This window comes from Macaca fascicularis, chromosome 19, assembly GCF_037993035.2.
Source record: "Macaca fascicularis isolate 582-1 chromosome 19, T2T-MFA8v1.1".
NCBI classification, from domain to species: domain Eukaryota; kingdom Metazoa; phylum Chordata; class Mammalia; order Primates; family Cercopithecidae; genus Macaca; species Macaca fascicularis.
Window position 1 is genome coordinate 49,417,216 of NC_088393.1, and position 17,694 is coordinate 49,434,909.

Genomic DNA, 17,694 nt, shown 5'->3' on the forward strand with positions numbered 1-17,694 from the left:
GTGGTCACTGAACAGGGGGACCGGGAGGTCACTGGGATCAGTGGTGTTGTCAGCCCCTCCCCCAGCCTGTCACCCTGCCCCTCACCAGGTCTCTACGGTCACTCCGCCGTCTACCATGAGGCCACCGACTCCCTCTATGTGTTTGGGGGGTTCCGATTCCATGTGGAGCTGGCAGCCCCATCCCCCGAGCTCTACTCCCTGCACTGTCCTGACCGCACCTGGAGCCTGCTGGCCCCTTCTCAGGGGGCAAAGGTCAGGAAAAGAGGCCCAGACCCATGGATGTATGGGGCAGGAGGGAGGGGCCCTCTTTCCCAGCGCCCCAGGTACTGGCTCCATCCCGGATTCCTGCTTCCCCTCCTTTCTGCGTTCCCTAACTAAGCTGATAACCCCACATCTCCCCTGCTTCCATCCCTGATTTGGAGGAGAGAACCTGAGGCCGGGAGGTCAGAGGCATGAGCTCTGCCCAGCTCTGTCCTGACTTGGTGTGGCCCTGGCAGGCCCCTTCCCCGTCCTGGGTTTTTCCACTCATACAAAGCAGGACCGAGGCTCCCTGCTCTTTCTGCCTTCAAGGCCAAGGAGAATGTGTGTAGGAGGGCAGGGAGCCCTGTCTGCACTGGTTAGAGAGGCTGGTGGTTTCAGTCTACACGTTTCCAAGCCCGTCTTGGGGGCAAGGGGCTAGAAGCAAGAGACTTGAGCCTCACCCCCAGGACGCCCCCACTGTCTCTAGGGAGATTGTGTGAGGAATGTGGGTGGCTCATCTCAAGGGGTCTGGGCTAAGTTCCTAGGGAGCAGCCTGGGTCATGGGGGTTCCGGGAACTCAGGAAGGAGATGGTTCTGTGGGCTGCTCTTGCCGGCACAGGAGGTTTCCTGGAGGAAATCTCACCTCACCTGAAGGAGGTGAGATTTGATGAGAGTTAGGATTGGGTGGGCTGCGGGGGGCAGGTAGAGAAGTGCAGGGGTGACTGGAGGGCTGAGAGGGAGCAGAGGACAGCTCTGACAGCTGTCCTGTCCGCCCCCCTACCCCATCTCCCCAACAGCCCCGTCCCCGGCTTTTCCATGCCTCAGCCCTGTTAGGGGACACCATGGTGGTTCTTGGGGGGCGCTCGGACCCTGACGAGTTCAGCAGCGACGTTCTGCTCTACCAAGTCAACTGCAATGCCTGGCTTCTGCCCGACCTCACCCGTAAGTCCCCATTGTGGCTCCCAGGAGGCTGAGGGACATTGAGGAGGAGCCCCATACCCGTCCTGGGACTCCCACTCCTCAGGAGTCACTGGGCCCCTGTAGACCCACTGGCAGAGCTCCCTTCCTTCTATGTTATCTAAACACCAGGAGATGCCCTCCTTCCTTTTTTTTTTTCTTAGAGAAGTTTATTTTTTATTCTGACTGTAAAAGTAACAATGTTCACTGTATATAATTTGTAAAATAGGAAGGGAAAAAAACACCCATAATCCCCCTCTCTAGAGACAACCACTATTAGACATGGGGGTGTTTCCTGCCAGTCTTTGCTGTTCATAGGTTAGAAGCGTGCCTGTCACTTGCCTTTTTATTTCAATGTTGTGAGTGACTGTTGTGAGTGTGCTTCTGCGTCTGTCTTCTTTCCTTTTTGCTTCTCTGTCTGATCCTTTGTCTCTTTTTCTGTTTTTGTTAGAGACAGGGTCTCACTCTGTGCCCAGGCTGGAGTGCAGTGATGCTATGTTGGCTCACTGTAGCATCTGCCTTCCAGGCTCAAGCAAGCAATCCTCCCTCCTCAGCCTCCCGAGTAGCTGAGACTATAGCACGCCACCAGGCCTGAATAATTTTTTTTTTTTTGTAGAGACACGTTTTTACTGTGTTGCCCAGGCTGTTCTTGAACTCCTGGGCCCAAGCAGTCTACCTGCCCCAGCCTCCCAAAGTGCTGGGATTTAATTCCCTTTTTCTCTTAATCTGTCTTTTCCACTACTTCATGTCTGTCTCTCTCAATTTTGTTTTTGAGGATTTAAAACAATTGAGGTGAAAGTCGCATAACATAAAATTAACCATCTTTTTTTTTTTTTTTTTGAGATGGAGTCTCACTCTGTCGCCCAGGCTGGAGGGCAGTGGTGCGATCTCGGCTCACTGCAAGCTCCGCCTCCTGGGTTCACGCCATTCTCCTGCCTCAGCCTCCTGAGGAGCTGGGACTACAGGCGCCTGCCTCCACGCCCGGCTAATTTTTTGTGTTTTTAGTAGAGACGAGGTTTCACCATATTGGCCAGGATGGTCTCGATCTCCTGACTTCATGATCCATCTGCCTTGGCCTCCCAAAGTGCTAGGATTATAGGCATGAGCCACGTGCCCGGTCAAAATTAACCATCTTAAAAATGCATTGGTGGGGCCAGGCACAGTCGCCTGTAGTCCCAGCTACTCAGGAGACTGAGGCAGGAGAATGGCGTGAACCCGGGAGGCGGAGCTTGCAGTGAGCCGAGATTACACCACTGCCCTCCAGCCTGGACGACAGAGTGAGACTCCATCTCAAAAAAAAAAAAAAAAAAAAAAAATGCATTGGTGGCCTGGCGCAGTGGCTCTCCCTTTTTTTTTTTTTTTTTGCTTGCTGTCTCTCCTCATGTATTTCCTCTGTTTCTGCTCTTTTTTTTTTTTTTTTTTGAGACATGGTCTTGTTCTGTTGCCCAGGCTGGAGTGCAGTGCACTGCAGCCTCAACCTCCTGGGCTCAAGTGATCCTTCTACTTTAGCCTTCCAAGTAGCTGGGGCCACAGGTGCATACCACCATGCCCCACTAATTTTTTATTGTTTATAGAGACGAGGTCTTTCTATGTTGCCCAGGCTGGTCTTGAACTCCTGGGCTCAAGCAGTCCTCCCGCCTCAGCCTCCCAAAGTGTTGGGATCAGAGGTGTGAGTCACCACATTTGGTCTTGTTTCTGCTCTCCTTTGACCCTGTGTTTCTCCTCTCTCCCTGCATCCTTCTCTGACTGGCATCATGGTGTGGGTCTCTTCCTGGAGTCTCCTGCTCTCTCTTTGTCTGAATACCCCATCTTTCCTTAGGCCCAGCCTCTGTGGGACCCCCAGTGGAGGAGTCTGTGGCCCATGCTGTGGCAGCAGTCGGGGGCCGCCTGTACATCTCCGGGGGTTTCGGGGGAGTGGCCCTGGGCCGCCTGCTGGCACTGACCCTGCCCCCTGACCCCTGCCGCCTGCTGTCCTCACCCGAAGCTTGTAACCAGTCTGGGGCCTGCACCTGGTGCCATGGGGCCTGCTTGTCCGGGGATCAGGCCCACAGGTAACCATGGCGACCATGGCAGGCAGTGGGGAGTGGAGCCCTCTGAAGGGGGTCCTGTGCTAGGCCACACCAGGACAGAGGCCTCAGGAGTACACTGTCTGGTTCAGGAAAGGGGTGAATCACCGCAGGCAGGGTGGCCGGGGGAGCTCTGAGTGGGGACACCTGCCTGGGACTGGGGTCTCATGCAAGAATACTTGCTGGAGGAGCTGAGTCTGAGCTGGGCCATAAAAGAACGGTAGAGTGGAGACCATCAGTGATTCAGAAGTGAGGCTGAGACTGGAAGCCGGAGGGGGTCAGCTCAGACAGGGCTTCCCGTGCCTGGCAGAGGCACTGGCTCCATCCAGCTTCGCAGACTCCTCAGCTGCGGTTCCGGGAATCCAGACATCCTGGACACTGAAAGTGCTTTCCTAAGCTTAGCACAGACTCACCTGGCTGCCAGTCACCCTCACTGACGTGAGGCTAATAGTGAGCCTTATTCGCCCAGTGGGTGTGTTGTCAGTTACTACAAGAATGTTAATGGTTTGATTACGGGGTGCTCCTTCCCCCAGACCCTACTGGAGGTGTTGTGTAACAGTGGGTACACCCACTGCTCTTCTAAAATCCAGAACAGTCTGAAATGTGTGTACCTCTTGGGCTTTGGGGTAAGGGATTGTGGACCCCCACTGTGCAGGGCAGGGAGCCATGGAAGAAGGCCTGAGCACGACAGGGCAGGGATGGACCTAGGCAGTAAGATCCCTGGAGCTGTTGTGAGGGGTAGAGTAACGAGAGGCTGCAGGTGGGGACCAGGTTGGGCAAGGGGCTGCAGGAATGGGGAGGAGGGGATGGTCAGAGAGAAATCCAGGAGGCAGAAGTCTTCGGTGGCTGCATGGGTGGGAGGACCTGTGGTGTGGTCCAGCATCTGCGGTCTGGGTGACAGGTGGATGTGGGACCATCTATTACCAAGTCGGGGTAGGGAGAGCCAGGCCTAGGAGGCCTGTGCTGTGTCCTGCTTGGGATGCAGGGTTGGGGACCTGCAGGACAGTGTCTGGGAGGCAGAAGGAGGGGGTCTGGATGGATGTGAGTGAGCCAGGCCTCATTCCCTTTAGACTGGGCTGTGGGGGCTCCCCCTGCTCCCCAATGCCTCGCTCCCCGGAGGAATGTCGACGTCTCCGGACCTGCAGTGAGTGCCTGGCCCGCCATCCTCGGACCCTGCAACCTGGAGATGGAGAGGTGAGTGGTGGGGGAGACGGGGATGAGAAGCGGCAGGTGTAGGGCAGGGAGGTCCTGGTCTCCACTCTGGTCAACTGTCCCACCCACCCCAGGGTCTCAGGAACCACCGAGCTCTCAGCTGGCTCAGGAGGGGTGCTGAGGGCCCCATCCAGCCTGTCTTCCCTCACCAGGCATCCGCTCCCCGCTGTAAGTGGTGTACCAACTGCCCCGAGGGTGCTTGCATTGGACGCAATGGGTCCTGCACCTCTGAGAATGACTGTCGGATCAACCAGCGAGAGGTCTTCTGGGCAGGGAACTGCTCCGAGGCTGCGTGCGGGGCTGCCGACTGCGAGCAGTGCACGCGGGAGGGCAAATGCATGTGGACACGGCAGTTCAAGAGGACGGGTGAGCAGTGGGCCCAGTTCCTGAGAGGGGAGTCTTGGGGCCTGGACTCCTGGGTCTGAGGGAGGAGGGGCTGGGGGCCTGGACTCCTAAGTCTGAGGGAGGAGGGACTGGGCCTTGATTCCTGGGTCTGACGGAGGAGGGGCTGGGGGCCTGGACTCCTGGGTCTGAGGGAGGAGGGACTGGGCCTTGATTCCTGGGTCTGACGGAGGAGGGGCTGGGGGCCTGGACTCCTGGGTCTGAGGGAGGAGGGACTGGGCCTTGATTCCTGGGTCTGACGGAGGAGGGGCTGGGGGCCTGGACTCCTGGGTCTGAGGGAGGAGGGACTGGGCCTTGATTCCTGGGTCTGAGGGAGGAGGGGCTGGGCCTGAGCTCCTGGGTCTGAGGGAGGAGGGGCTGAGCTTGTGATCTCCTGGGTCTGAGGTTCTAATCCCCATGCCCCACCCCCAGGGGAGACCCGCCGCATCCTGTCCGTGCAGCCCACCTATGACTGGACCTGTTTCAGCCACTCTCTGCTGAATGTGTCCCCCATGCCGGTGGAATCATCACCCCCACTGCCCTGCCCCACCCCTTGTCACCTCCTACCCAACTGCACCTCCTGCCTGGACTCTAAGGGAGCGGATGGGGGCTGGCAGCACTGTGTCTGGAGCAGCAGCCTGCAGCAGGTACTGTACCCAGCCAGGACCATGCCAGGCAAGGGCCCGGGCAGGTCTCCCTCCTCTCTGCCCTGGCAGGGACCTTTCTTCCACCATCTCCTCCACCCTCCTCCTTCCATCTCCCTGGCTCTAGCCACAGTCCTGCTTCCTTCTGGTGCCACCATCTCTTTCCTCCCTCGTTGCCTTGTGAGGGTCCCTGCTGTGTCCTCCAGCCATGCTTCTGTGTGTTTCCACTTTCCCAGCCCCCAGCCTCTGCCTCTCCAACTCTTGTCCATGGTATCATGGTCTCCTCATCCTTTCCATGACTTTAAACATTTTTAAATTTAATTTTTATTGTTAATTTTGTTGATATAATTCATAGGTTCACATCCACGACTCTTAATACTTTCCTCTTCAACCTCCCAAACATTTTCTGTTTCCCTCCTCTCTCTCTTTCTCTCTCTACCGATGGAACTTTTGGTTGTAAGAAAGAGACACTCCCTCGAGCTGGTTTTGTTATAAGGAAGTGGGGGTATTTGATGGACTCTGAGAGTAGGAAGTGTTGATGCTCTGCCGCTCTCAGGCCACATGACCCATAATCTTCTCAGCTGTTCTCTGCACTTCTCCATTGTCTGCTTTCTCTCGGCCTGATGTCAACACACATGGCCTCAGATGGTGGCCTTGACTCCCAGTATAGATGCCTTCTAATTCCAGAGACCACGTTCATCTCTGTGTTTGTCGGTTAGCTCACATTCTCGAGGAGAAACTCTGACTTAGTGCACGAGCTACATGTCCAGCCTTGGTGTAGTGGGATGTGGCCAGGGAGGGCTAGGAGCATGCCGTTCAAATGTGGCAGGTCAGATCTAGGCCTCTTCTAGGCTGTGGGGTGGAGAGATCATTCCTGAAGGTGGGTGTGGCCTAGGCAGGCATGTGTGTACCCGTGACAGTCCACCCCTTGGACTGCCCAGCGCATGCTCTCTTGTTTCCAGAAAGTCCATTCCAAAGATGCTTCCGCCTGACATGATTAAACTGTTGCGGTGGCAGACAAAGGCATTCGTACCCCACCCCACTGCCCCCCAGTGGGAGACAAGACACATTCACCTCCCACTGTCCCATGTGGAAGCACTGTCACTCAGCCAGAGTCCACTCCTCATTCATACTTCGATTGTGCAAGACCCACTGGAGGCAAAACTACTCACCATCCCACAACCCATGAACTAAGTGATCAGTCCAGCCACCCAGACACTAGTAGACAACAGTGCAGGGATGTGGGACACTTGCCATTTTGAGAGGTGGACTAAAGAAACCAACAATGCTTCACGGAAATCCGAGACCAGGAGGGCAGGGTGTGGAGGACCAAGAATCCCACAGACCTTGGCATCCAGTGCTAGGAGCCCTGCCTGGGAGTGGTACATTAGCTCTCACCGGGAGGTAGTTTGCCTTGTGATCAAAAGCTCAGGCTGTGAAGTCAGTGGGGTCTGGGTTTGACTCCAGCTTGGCCACTTCCTGGCTGTTTGACTTTGGATGAGTGACTTCCCCTCTCCGAGACCTCAGGGAGAGTTAGCTAAAATGGGAATCATTTCACTAGATCCTGTCCCCTAGGGAGGTTGTACCATTTAAGTGGGGGATAATTTACTTAGAGCATAGAGCAATGCCTGCCATTCAGGAAGGACTAAAAAATGGTTAATGATCATGATCATTGTTACTGTAATGAGCAGTGGTGAGAGGGCCAATCTGGCTGACCCAAGTCCTGCCACTGGGAGGGTTCCCAGTCTCCATTGTATGGGACACACCAAGAGGGTGGCTGCGGGAACTCCCCATGGGGGCTCTCGATGTGGCCAGAAGGGCAGAAGCCCCTGTGATTTTGGTCTGTGGTAAAGCAGGGGCCTCTTGTCTCCAAGCCTGGGGTTCTACTGGTGGTATGGGTACTCCCCAGATATTATTGAAATTTCCATCATTTATCTTTGTGGGAGCTCCAGGAACCAGAAGGCATACCCACAGTCCTGTGGGCATGCACTGTTCCCCCAGCCTCTTGGTGCCTGCCAGGTTCTCACATGCCTGAAGAGCTGGGATGGCTAAGGAGATTGGGGAGTGGCCAGGAGGGAGGCAAGGGGATGAGTTGGGGCCAGTGAATTGGAGAGCACAGCCTGCTCACAGGGGCCAGACGAGCATAGTGTTGATGGTGTATGTGAATGTGAGAGGGGACTTTTGCCAGACCTTCTATGAAACCTCATAGCTTTAAAGTGCTGGCTTAGCTGGGTGTGGTGGCTCAGGCCTATAATCTCAACACTTCAAGAAGCTGAGACAGATTGATTGCTTGAGGCCAGGAGTTCGAGATCTGCCTGGGCAACATAGCAAAACCCTCATCTCTACAAAAAAAAAAAAAAATTAGCCAGGTATGGTGGTGTGTGTCTGTAGTCCCAGCTACTTGGGAGGCTGAGGTGGGAGGATCACTTGTGCCTGGGAGGTTGAGGCTGCAGTGAGCCATGATTATGGCATTGCACTCCAGCCTAGGTGACAGAGCGAGACCCCATCTCTAAAACAAAAGAAAACAAAACAAAAAAAATTAGTCTGGGCGCTGTGGCTCACACCTGTAATCCCAGCACTTTGGGAGGCCAAGGTGGGTGGATCATGAGGTCAGGAGTTCAAGACCAGCCTGACCAATATGGTGAAACCCTGTCTCTACTAAAAATACAGAAATTAGCCAGGCGCGGTGGCACATGCCTGTAATCCCAGCTACTCGGGAGGCTGAGGCAGGAGAGTCGCTTGAACTTGGGTGGCAGAGGTTGCAGTGAGCTGAGATTGTGCCACTGCACTCTAGCCTCGGTGACAGAGTAAAACTCTGTCTAAAAAAAAAAAAAAAAAGAAGTGTTGGCTTAGATTCCACCACACAAATCAAACATAACAGGTGAGACCTGTTGTGATTTGGCTCAAGGGCTGCCTGATTCTAACCTTCCAGCATTGTTCTTTTTTTCTTTTTTTCTTTTTTTTTTTTTTGAGACGGAGTCTCGCTGTGCCGCCCAGGCTGGAGTGCAGTGGCCGGATCTCAGCTCACTGCAAGCTCCGCCTCCCGGGTTCACGCCATTCTCCTGCCTCAGCCTCCCGAGTAGCTGGGACTACAGGCGTCCGCCACATCGCCCGGCTAGTTTTTTGTATTTTTTTTAGTAGAGACGGGGTTTCACCGTGTTAGCCAGGATAGTCTCGATCTCCTGACCTCGTGATCCACCCGTCTCGGCCTCCCAAAGTGCTGGGATTACAGGCTTGAGCCACCGCGCCCGGCCTCTTTTTTTCTTTTTTTGGAAACGGAGTCTCGCTCTGTCGCCTAGGCTGTAGTGCAATGGTGCGATCTCAGCTCACTGCAGTCTCCACCTCCTGAGTTCGAGTGATTCTCCTGCCTCAGCCTCCTGAGTAGCTGGGACTACAGACGCATGCCACCACACCCGGCTAATTTTTGTATTTTTAGTAGAGACCGGGTGTCACCATATTGGCCAGGCTGGGCTCGAACTCCTGGCCTTTTGATCCATCTGCCTTGGCTTCCCAAAGTGCTGGGATTACAGGTGTGAGCCACCGCCTGGCCCAGCATTGTTCTTTTTAATGACTTTGGCCTGTGAGTCTGGGGCAGGCAGCAAAGACACCCTTCTCTGGTCTGCCTCCTTCCTCCCATCCACCCTCCCTCTCTTCAGCGAATTTATCATTGAGCACCTTCTTTCTGCTGGGCGCTTTGCTAGGCTGGGGGGAATGTCAGCAGACGAGTTAGAGTCCTGCTCTCAGAACTTATGTTCATACACCTTTTCCATGAACTCAGGAAATGCAGTGTATGGTGTTGGGCATCTTTGCATTTGGTCACTAGGGAGATCACTGCAGAAAGTGCTGTCCAGGACTGAGGATTCAGGGTGCTCTACCCCTCCCAGATTGTCCCACCATCTGCCAACAAGCGTCCTAAATTTAGATCTGGAAGCCCAGCCCAGCAGAGAATTTGCCTCTGGCAGTTCAGCAAGTCTCAGCTCTTTGCAGGCCCCTCAGTGGGCTCAGAGCTCCAGCCACAGCAGTCAGGGTTTTCTATTTTAGGATTCCATGGTTGCTTTGCCTTTTCTTAAGTGCTTTCAGGCAGCCAGCCCAGATTAATCTCTTTCCTCTTATACTTCACTTATGGCCCAAGCAATAAATAAAATGCCTGTATTATACACTGAGGTAAGTTCCCAAGAGCCTGAATCTCATTGTGCACATTTTTGGGGTCCTGACATATAAATATGGCTTGTGAGTTGCTACCCACCCCCTAACCAAGGACTCATCAGCTTCTCAGTGTGGGGTGGGAGAAGCCTTTTTTTTGTTTTTGCCTCAGCAGCCACATTTTTTCTTCTTTTTCTTTTTCTTTTTCTTTTTTTTTTGAGACGAGTCTCGCTGTGTCGCCCAGGCTGGAGTGCAGTGACACGATCTCGGCTCACTGCAAGCTCTGCCTCCCGGGTTCACGCCATTCTCCTGCCTCAGCCTCCTGTGTAGCCGGGACTACAGGCACCCGCCACCACACCCGGCTAATTTTTTCTAATTTTAGTAGAGACGGGGTTTCACCGTGTTAGCCAGGATGGACTCGATCTCCTGACCTCGTGATCCACCCGCCTTGGCCTCCCAAAGTGCTGGGATTACATTTTTCTAAGAAACTGGTTTGCAGCCCCACTCCTGATACTCTTTTCTATCTGTTTCTCGGATCGTTGCCATTGTTCCTTTACCTGGAAGAAACAGAAGCGCTCTTAGTGAGGAGGGGAACTCCCTCCACCAATACAGTGGTACCTGTTGGAACCCAGGGTAGAAAGTACAGCAGGGCCTCATGAGGAACTGGAGACAGAGCCTGGACAGCTGCCTTTCCATCTGTCTTTGGGGCACGTGGTTCTCATCTCTGTCTCTTTCTGCAGCCTGCTCTTTTCCTGTCTGTCTGCGTCCTCTTTCTTTGATCATCATTTGCTTATCTAAACAATCCCTTCTACCCAAGTCTACATGATCTTCCAGTTTATTTTCTTTTTTTGAGACAGGGTCTTACTCTGTTGTCCAGGCTGGAGTGCAGTGGTGCAGTCACGACTCATTGCAGCCTCAATCTCCCGGGCCCACAAAATCCTTCCACCTCAGCCTCCCAAGTAGCTGGGTCTATAGGTGTGTGCCACCATGCCCAGCTAATTTTTTATTTTTTGTAGAGATGGTGTCTCACTGTGCTGCCCAGGCTGGTCTGGAACTCTTGGGCTCAAGTGATCCTTCCACTGTAGCCTCGCAAAGTATTGGGATTACAGGTGTGAGCCACTGTGGCCAGGCAACCTTCCAGTTTCAAGATCCTCCCTAGCCCGACTTCCAGCCTTGGGGTGTAGTTACAAATGCTTGAGAGGGAAAACCTGAAGACCCCAGTTAGTGTCCACTTTGCTCTACCTGTCTGTGGCCAGGGAGGGGCGAGACCTCAAAGAGGGTGTGGTCTGGGAAGATACCCAGAATGTGTTTGTTTAACCTTATTTCCCCACCTCTCTCTTCCCTGCATCCCCATCCCCCTCCCCTCCCCATACAGTGTCTGAGCCCTTCCTACCTGCCACTGCGATGTATGGCCGGAGGCTGTGGGCGGCTGCTCCGGGGACCTGAGAGCTGCTCCCTGGGCTGTGCTCAGGCAACCCAGTGTGCCTCGTGCCTGCGGCGCCCCCATTGTGGCTGGTGTGCCTGGGGGGGGCAGGATGGAGGCGGCCGCTGCATGGAGGGTGGACTCAGCGGCCCCCGTGATGGTGAGAGGGCTTTGGACATGGGGGAGAGGGATTGGCCCTTGGCTGGTGTCTGATACAGTGAACATGGGGGTACTGGGCCAGACCCAGAGGTGGGACTCAGAGGAAGCAGGAGGGAGGGCCTAGGCGGCTGGGGCAGGTGGTACAGAGGTCCAGGTAAAACGCTATATCCCTGGTGCTAGGGCTGACGTGTGGGCGTCCGGGGGCCTCCTGGGCCTTCCTGTCTTGCCCCCCCGAGGACGAGTGTGCAAACGGGCACCACGACTGCAACGAGACGCAGAATTGCCACGACCAGCCCCATGGCTATGAGTGCAGCTGCAAGACAGGCTACACCATGGACAAGTGAGGCTGCAGGTGGCGCGGGGCCAGACAGGCTAGGGTGGGAGAGTCTGTGGGAGCAGTAATGGATGAGGCCTAGAGCCAAGCAGGATGGAAGAAAAGAAAGCTTGAGGCATGAAGGCAGTGGGATTGATCCCGGAAGGGCAAGTGTGATGAGACTGAGCAGGGAAGAATGAGTTTCATAGGGTACCCCAGTGGCCAGGCACAGTGACTCATGCCTGTAATACCAGCACTTTGGGAGGCCAAGGCAGGTGGATCACTTAAGGCCAGGAGTTTGAGACCAGCCCATAGGGAGACCCCATCTCTACAAAAAAATCAAAAAAAGAATAGGGTACCCTCAAAAGAGGAGAGGGGTTGTGGGCTACACCTGGAGCGGGTGGTGGGCTAGATCCTGAAGAGGAGATAGCAATGGGACAGAGCAGGGATGAGCAGCCAGTTGAGAAGAGGGTGGGGTAGTGGGTTGGGCGCTAGGCCATGGAGCCATGGGGAGGGTGGCCACCTGCCCTGACCCCCACTTTGCCCCTGCAGCGTGACAGGGCTGTGCCGCCCTGTGTGCGCCCAGGGCTGCGTGAACGGCTCATGCGTGGAGCCCGACCACTGCCGCTGCCACTTTGGCTTTGTGGGCCGCAACTGCTCCACAGAATGCCGCTGCAACCGCCACAGTGAATGTGCTGGTGTTGGGGCGCGCGACCACTGCCTGCTCTGCCGCAACCACACCAAGGTGGGCCTTCTGGGGCCTCAGACCCCTGACCCTGGGACCCAGGCCCTTGCTTGCCTTCTTCCCACACTCAGGCAGCTCACATCTCATTCTGAGCCCTGATAAGCCAGGAATAGATAAGCCAGAGCCTTGTCCCAGGGAGATGTGTGGAGACTTGGGAGACGCTGCCTGGGTTTGGATCCCAGAGGATCTGCCCTGGACTAGTGGACGGAGTGGGAGCTGGGCCAGGAGGACAGGCACGTGGAGGAGGATTTGAGATAATGGAGGGAAGGGCTTTTGAGCTCAGGACTTTGGGCTGCAGGTGTGCAAGGGAAGGCAGGGGCTAAATCCCAGGGAGGCTGGGATTGTCCAAACCAGGTAGCCGAGCCTCTGCTGCCCTCCCATGGGCTCTCAGAACCAGCCCCTGTGCCCCTCACGCCCTCCTACCCCAGGTGACTCTCCAGTCTCTCTGACCACCCTGTCCTCGGTTCTCAGGGCAGCCACTGTGAGCAGTGCCTCCCGCTGTTTGTGGGTTCAGCTGTTGGGGGCGGGACCTGCCGGCCTTGCCACACCTTCTGTCGTGGAAATAGCCACGTCTGCATCTCCAAGAAGGAGTTCGAAATGGCCAAGGGAGAGCCACAGAAGTACTCACTGGACCCAGAGGAGGTGAAAGAGAGTGGGGTCAGATGCCTGGGTCTGAGGGAGGAGGGGCTGGGGAGCTCCTGTGTCTGAGGGAGGAGGGGGCTGGAGACCTGGACCCTTGGGTCTGAGGGAGGAGGGGCTGGAGGCCTGGATTCCTGGGTCTGAGCATAGAGGCTGGAGTCTTGGACTCCTGGGTCTGAGGGAAGAAGGGCTGGGGCCTGGACTCCTGGGTCTGAGGGAGGAGAGGGTGGGAGCCTGGACTCCTGGGTCTGAGGGAAGGAGTGGGCTGGTCCATGCCTTTCTGTGATCACACTGTCCTTCCTTGGCCAGATTGAAAACTGGGTGACAGAGGGTCCTAGTGAAGACGAGGCCATGTGTGTGAACTGCCAGAATAACAGCTATGGGGAGAAATGCGAGAGCTGCCTGCAGGGCTACTTCCTCCTGGACGGGAAGTGCACTAAGTAAGAGGAACGGGGGTGCCGGAGATCCGGCCCTTCTCACTGGGAGAAACTCTAGAGCCAGACCCCCTCCTTAGTCCTCCGCCCCTAGTCAGGATAGGATGACATCCCCAGGGAGCGCCCAGGCTAAGTTCGGGGTAGGGAAGGAACTGGAATGTGATGCCACTGCCTACCTCCAAGGCTAGTGCTGAAGTGCAGGCCACAGAGCGGCCCGATCGAGAACAAGATGGGACGGCTGAGGGCAGAGGCCTTGGAACAACCTCCCCTTTCCATCTCCTTCTTTCTGGGTGTTCAGTGAGTGCTGGAGTCTGTGCAACTTGGGTTCCAATCCCAATGGCAATTTAACTGCTTTGTGGCCTTGGGCAAACAGCTTGACCTCTGTGAACCTCAGTTTCCTCTTCTGGCCTGTTGCACAGAGTTGAGCTCACATAGAGGGTGTCCATCCTGGACCGCTGCAGGCCATGGGGGCTCCGTAACCCTCAACTTCTTCCCCAGATGCCAGTGTAACGGCCACGCGGACACATGTAACGAGCAGGATGGGACGGGCTGTCCGTGTCAGAACAACACAGAGACAGGCACATGCCAGGGCAGCTCCCCCAGTGACCGTCGAGACTGCTACAAGTTCCAGGTGCGGCTGCAGAAGCGAGTGATAGGCCAAGGGCCTTACACCTTGTAGAGGTCAGGGCTGGGATGAGGTAGCCAGGCTCGGGCAGGACTGACAACATGGTTCTGAATCAGTGGTTTTGGGATCAAGGGCAGCTTGACAGACTGTTCCTGAGCCCCATTCAGTTATAGGACCTGGGCGGTGATGCTGGGGACCCAGATATGAGCCTCTGGGGGACTCTCAGACTGGTTGGGAGACAGTCTCCATTACAAGTAGTCACAGCTAAAGGTGGCACATGCCAGAAAATCTATCTCGTGGTAGCTGCACCGAAAAAAGAAAATGGGCTGGGCATGGTTGCTCATGCCTGTAATCCCAGAACTTTGGGAGGCTGAGGCGGGAGGATCACTTGAGCCCAGGAGTTCAAGACCAGTCTGGGCCACATAGTGAGACCCCATCTCTGAAAAAAATTTAAAAATTAGCCTGGCATGGTGGTGCACATCTGTGGTCCCAGCTACTTGGGAGGTGGAAGTGGGAGGATTGCTTGAGCCCAGGAGGTGGAGGCTGCAGGTTCTGTCTCCAAAAAAAAAAAAAAAAGAAAGAAAGAAAGAAAAAAAAAACAGAAGACAAGAAAATGTATTGACTCTAAGAACTGAGGGTCTGGGGTCTGCCTTCAGGACTGGCTGGATCCAGGTACTCACACAATGCCATCAGGAGTCTCTCTGCATCTTGACTCTGCTTTCCTCTGCATTGGCTTCATTTTCAGGCAGATTCTTCCCAGTTGGCAGACCCCCTCTGATGAACTGAGGCTAGCAGAGATCTCACATCATTTAATACCCAGATTCAAATTCCCCTGGAGTGCATTTCCCTTTTTCTTCTGCACAGAGGCTCCTGGAGCGCCTGCACTGGCCACCTGGGTGGCTGCTGTGTTCCGGACTTGCCTCTATAATGTGCCAGGCTCCCTCCTCAGAGTACAGTTCCTGCCACCTCACCCAGCCATCTTCTCTCTCCAGTCCCAGAGGGATGAGAAAGTCCCTTGCTCTCAGTCTCCCTTGCCCATCTATGGAAACATAATAGCTGCAAAGATGCAACCCCACCCCAAATGGCAACAGTTTTACAAGCCTTACTGACCCCTAACATTTCTATCTTGGGCCAGAATTTCTCCTTTTACATTTTATTTTTTTAATTTGTAATTTAATTTAATGTTTTTGGACACAGAGTCTTGCTCTGTTGCCCAGGCTGGAGTGCAGTGGTGTGATCTTTGCTTGCGGCAACCTCCACTTTCTGGGTTCAAGGGATTTTCCTGCCTCAGCTTCCTGAGTGGCTGGGACTACAGGCATGTGCCACCATGCCTGGCTGATTTTCTATATTTGAGTAGAGATGGGGTTTCACCATGTTGCCCAGGCTAATCTCAAACTTCTGAGCTCAGGCAATCCGCCCGCCTTGGCCTCCCAAAGTGCTAGGATTACAGACGTGAGTCACCACACCCAGCCCAGAGTTTCTGCCTTCTTGATAAGGGAAAGGCCTATTGACTTTTACCAGGGAGTCTCAGAGATTAAATCAGACCTCCTCCTCTACCAGGTCTGTTGGCTGCTCAGAAGTAGTAGTTTTTCTTGTTTGTTTGTTTTTTTTTTGAGACGGAGTCTCACTCTGTCACCAGGCTGGAGTGCAGTGGCGCGATCTTGGCTTGCTGCAACCTCCGCCTCCCAGGTTCAAGGGATTCTTTTTGCCTCAGCCTTCTGAGTAGCTGGGACTACAGGCGCATACTACCACGCCTGGCTAATTTTTGTATTTTTAGTAGAGACGGAGTTTCACCATGTTGGCCAGGATGGTCTCAATCTCTTAACCTTATGATCTGCCCACCTTAGCCTTCCAAAGTGCTGGGCTCACAGGCGTGAGTCACTGCACCTGGCCGGTTCTTTTTTTTAATGTATTTATTTTTGAGATAGGGTCTGGCTCTTTCACCCAGGCTGGAGTGCGGTGGTGCGATCTCGGCTCACTGCAACCTCTGCCTCCCCGGTTTCCGTCATTCTCCCACCTCGGCCTCCTGAGTAGCTGGAACTACAAGCATTGCGCTATCATACCTGGCTAATTTTTTTTTTTTTAGAGATGGGTTTTTAACCATGTTGCCCAGGCTAGTCTTGAACTCCTGAGCTCAAGCAATCCACTCACCTTGGCTTCTCAAAGTGTTGGGATTATAGGCATGACCCACCGTGCCTGGTCAGGCTTTTGGTTTTTTTTTTTTTTTTTTTTTTTTTTTTTTTTGATACTGGGCTTACTCTGTCACCCAGGCTAGAGTATAATGGTGCAATCATAGTTCACTGCAACCTTGAACTCCTGAGCTCAAGTGATCCTCCTGCCTCACCCTCCTGAGGAACTGTAACTATAGGTACACACCACCATGCCTGGCTAATTTAAATTTTTTTTTTTAAAGATGGGGGTCTTACTGTGTTGCCCAGACTGGTCTCGAACTCCTGGGCACAAGCGGCACTCCTGCCTCAGCCTCCCGAAGCAGTGGGATTACAGGCATGAGTCACTGCGCCTGTTTTCTCTTGGTTCTAATAGTGATTGCAGTAATAACTAGAATGCCAGGAGCACCTGCCACAGAGCTGGATGCTGTGCTGTGTAGACAGTGGTGACAGCATAGATGTGAAAGACTTTGCAAGACTGTGCTGGGGCCTCAGTGGGGTACAGACTTAAGAGGAAGACAGATTCAGAGACATCAAATGTCCTAGCTGGGCACAGTGACTCATGCCAGCACTTTGAGAGGCTGAGGCGGGCAGATCACTTGAGGTCAGGAGTTCGAGACCAGCCTGGCCAATATGATGAAACCCCTTCTCTACTAAAAATACAAAAATTAGTTGGGCGTGGTGGCAGGCACCTGTAATCCCAGCTACTCGGGAGGCTGAGGCAGGAGAATTGCTTGAACGTGGGAGGCAAAAGTTGCAGTGAGCCAGGATCACACCACTGCACTCCTGCCTGGGCAACAGAGCAAGACTCTGTCTCAGAAAAAAAAAAAAAAAAAAAAGAAGTATCACCCCAGATCAGGTGGTCAGTTAGGCTTGGAGCCTGGAGTGACCCTGATCTGATCTCAGAACTTGAGTGGTTTCCACTAAGCCACAGGAATCTTAGCCGTTATCCATCCAGCCACACATTCATTCAGCACATAGTCATTGAGCACCTAGTATATGGCAAGCACTGTGTGGGTTGCTGGGGACACAGTAGGGAACAAAGCAGGCAAATATTCTGTTTTTAGGAGTTTGTATTCTCATGGAGGCATCCAGAAATGAACAAACAAGTCAGATGCTCATGTGTTAGGCAGTGATGAGCGCTAAGGAAAGTTAAGTAGAAAGCAGGGGCTAGGGCTGTTGGGGAGTGGGAATGGTAGACACAGGACACAGTGGCCAGGGAAGGCCTAGGTGAGAAGGAGGCTCTTGAGCAAAGACCTGAAGGAGGCAAGGGGGCCCCACAAGCTGGCACGTGAGAGGAGAACCATGCAGGCAGAGGGTCCATCAGTGCAAAGGCCCCGGGGTGGGAGGACCCCTGGCATAGTATAGAAGCATCCAGGCAGGCGGGCGAGGCTGGCTGACCCTGCGCCAAGTGCCATGCGCATGATCTCAGCGGTCCTGTGAGCAAGCCATGGTTACTCCCTATGTGCAGAGCTCATGGGTTAAGTCTGTGTGCTCAGGCTCAGTGAGATTAAGTCACTAGTCCAAGGCCACACAGCTAGCAAG

At 54.3% G+C, this 17,694-nt stretch overlaps 1 protein-coding gene across 4 annotated transcripts in view; it reads left to right on the plus strand.

Annotated features, from left to right (window-relative positions):
- MEGF8 (multiple EGF like domains 8) overlaps nt 1-17,694 on the plus strand; it is a 52,739-nt gene that overhangs the window by 31,284 nt on the left and 3,761 nt on the right. For 3 of the 4 annotated variants that reach the window (XM_015442051.3, XM_015442052.3, XM_015442053.4), the window contains exons 29-40: nt 89-252; nt 1,038-1,182; nt 3,017-3,248; nt 4,334-4,457; nt 4,628-4,841; nt 5,289-5,503; nt 11,019-11,226; nt 11,406-11,565; nt 12,091-12,283; nt 12,755-12,925; nt 13,232-13,362; nt 13,855-13,987. In XM_015442051.3, the coding sequence (XP_015297537.3) occupies nt 89-252; nt 1,038-1,182; nt 3,017-3,248; nt 4,334-4,457; nt 4,628-4,841; nt 5,289-5,503; nt 11,019-11,226; nt 11,406-11,565; nt 12,091-12,283; nt 12,755-12,925; nt 13,232-13,362; nt 13,855-13,987 (2,090 nt within the window). The remainder of the gene's footprint in view (nt 1-88; nt 253-1,037; nt 1,183-3,016; nt 3,249-4,333; nt 4,458-4,627; nt 4,842-5,288; nt 5,504-11,018; nt 11,227-11,405; nt 11,566-12,090; nt 12,284-12,754; nt 12,926-13,231; nt 13,363-13,854; nt 13,988-17,694) is intronic. The other variant, XM_015442054.4, reaches the window with a different exon arrangement.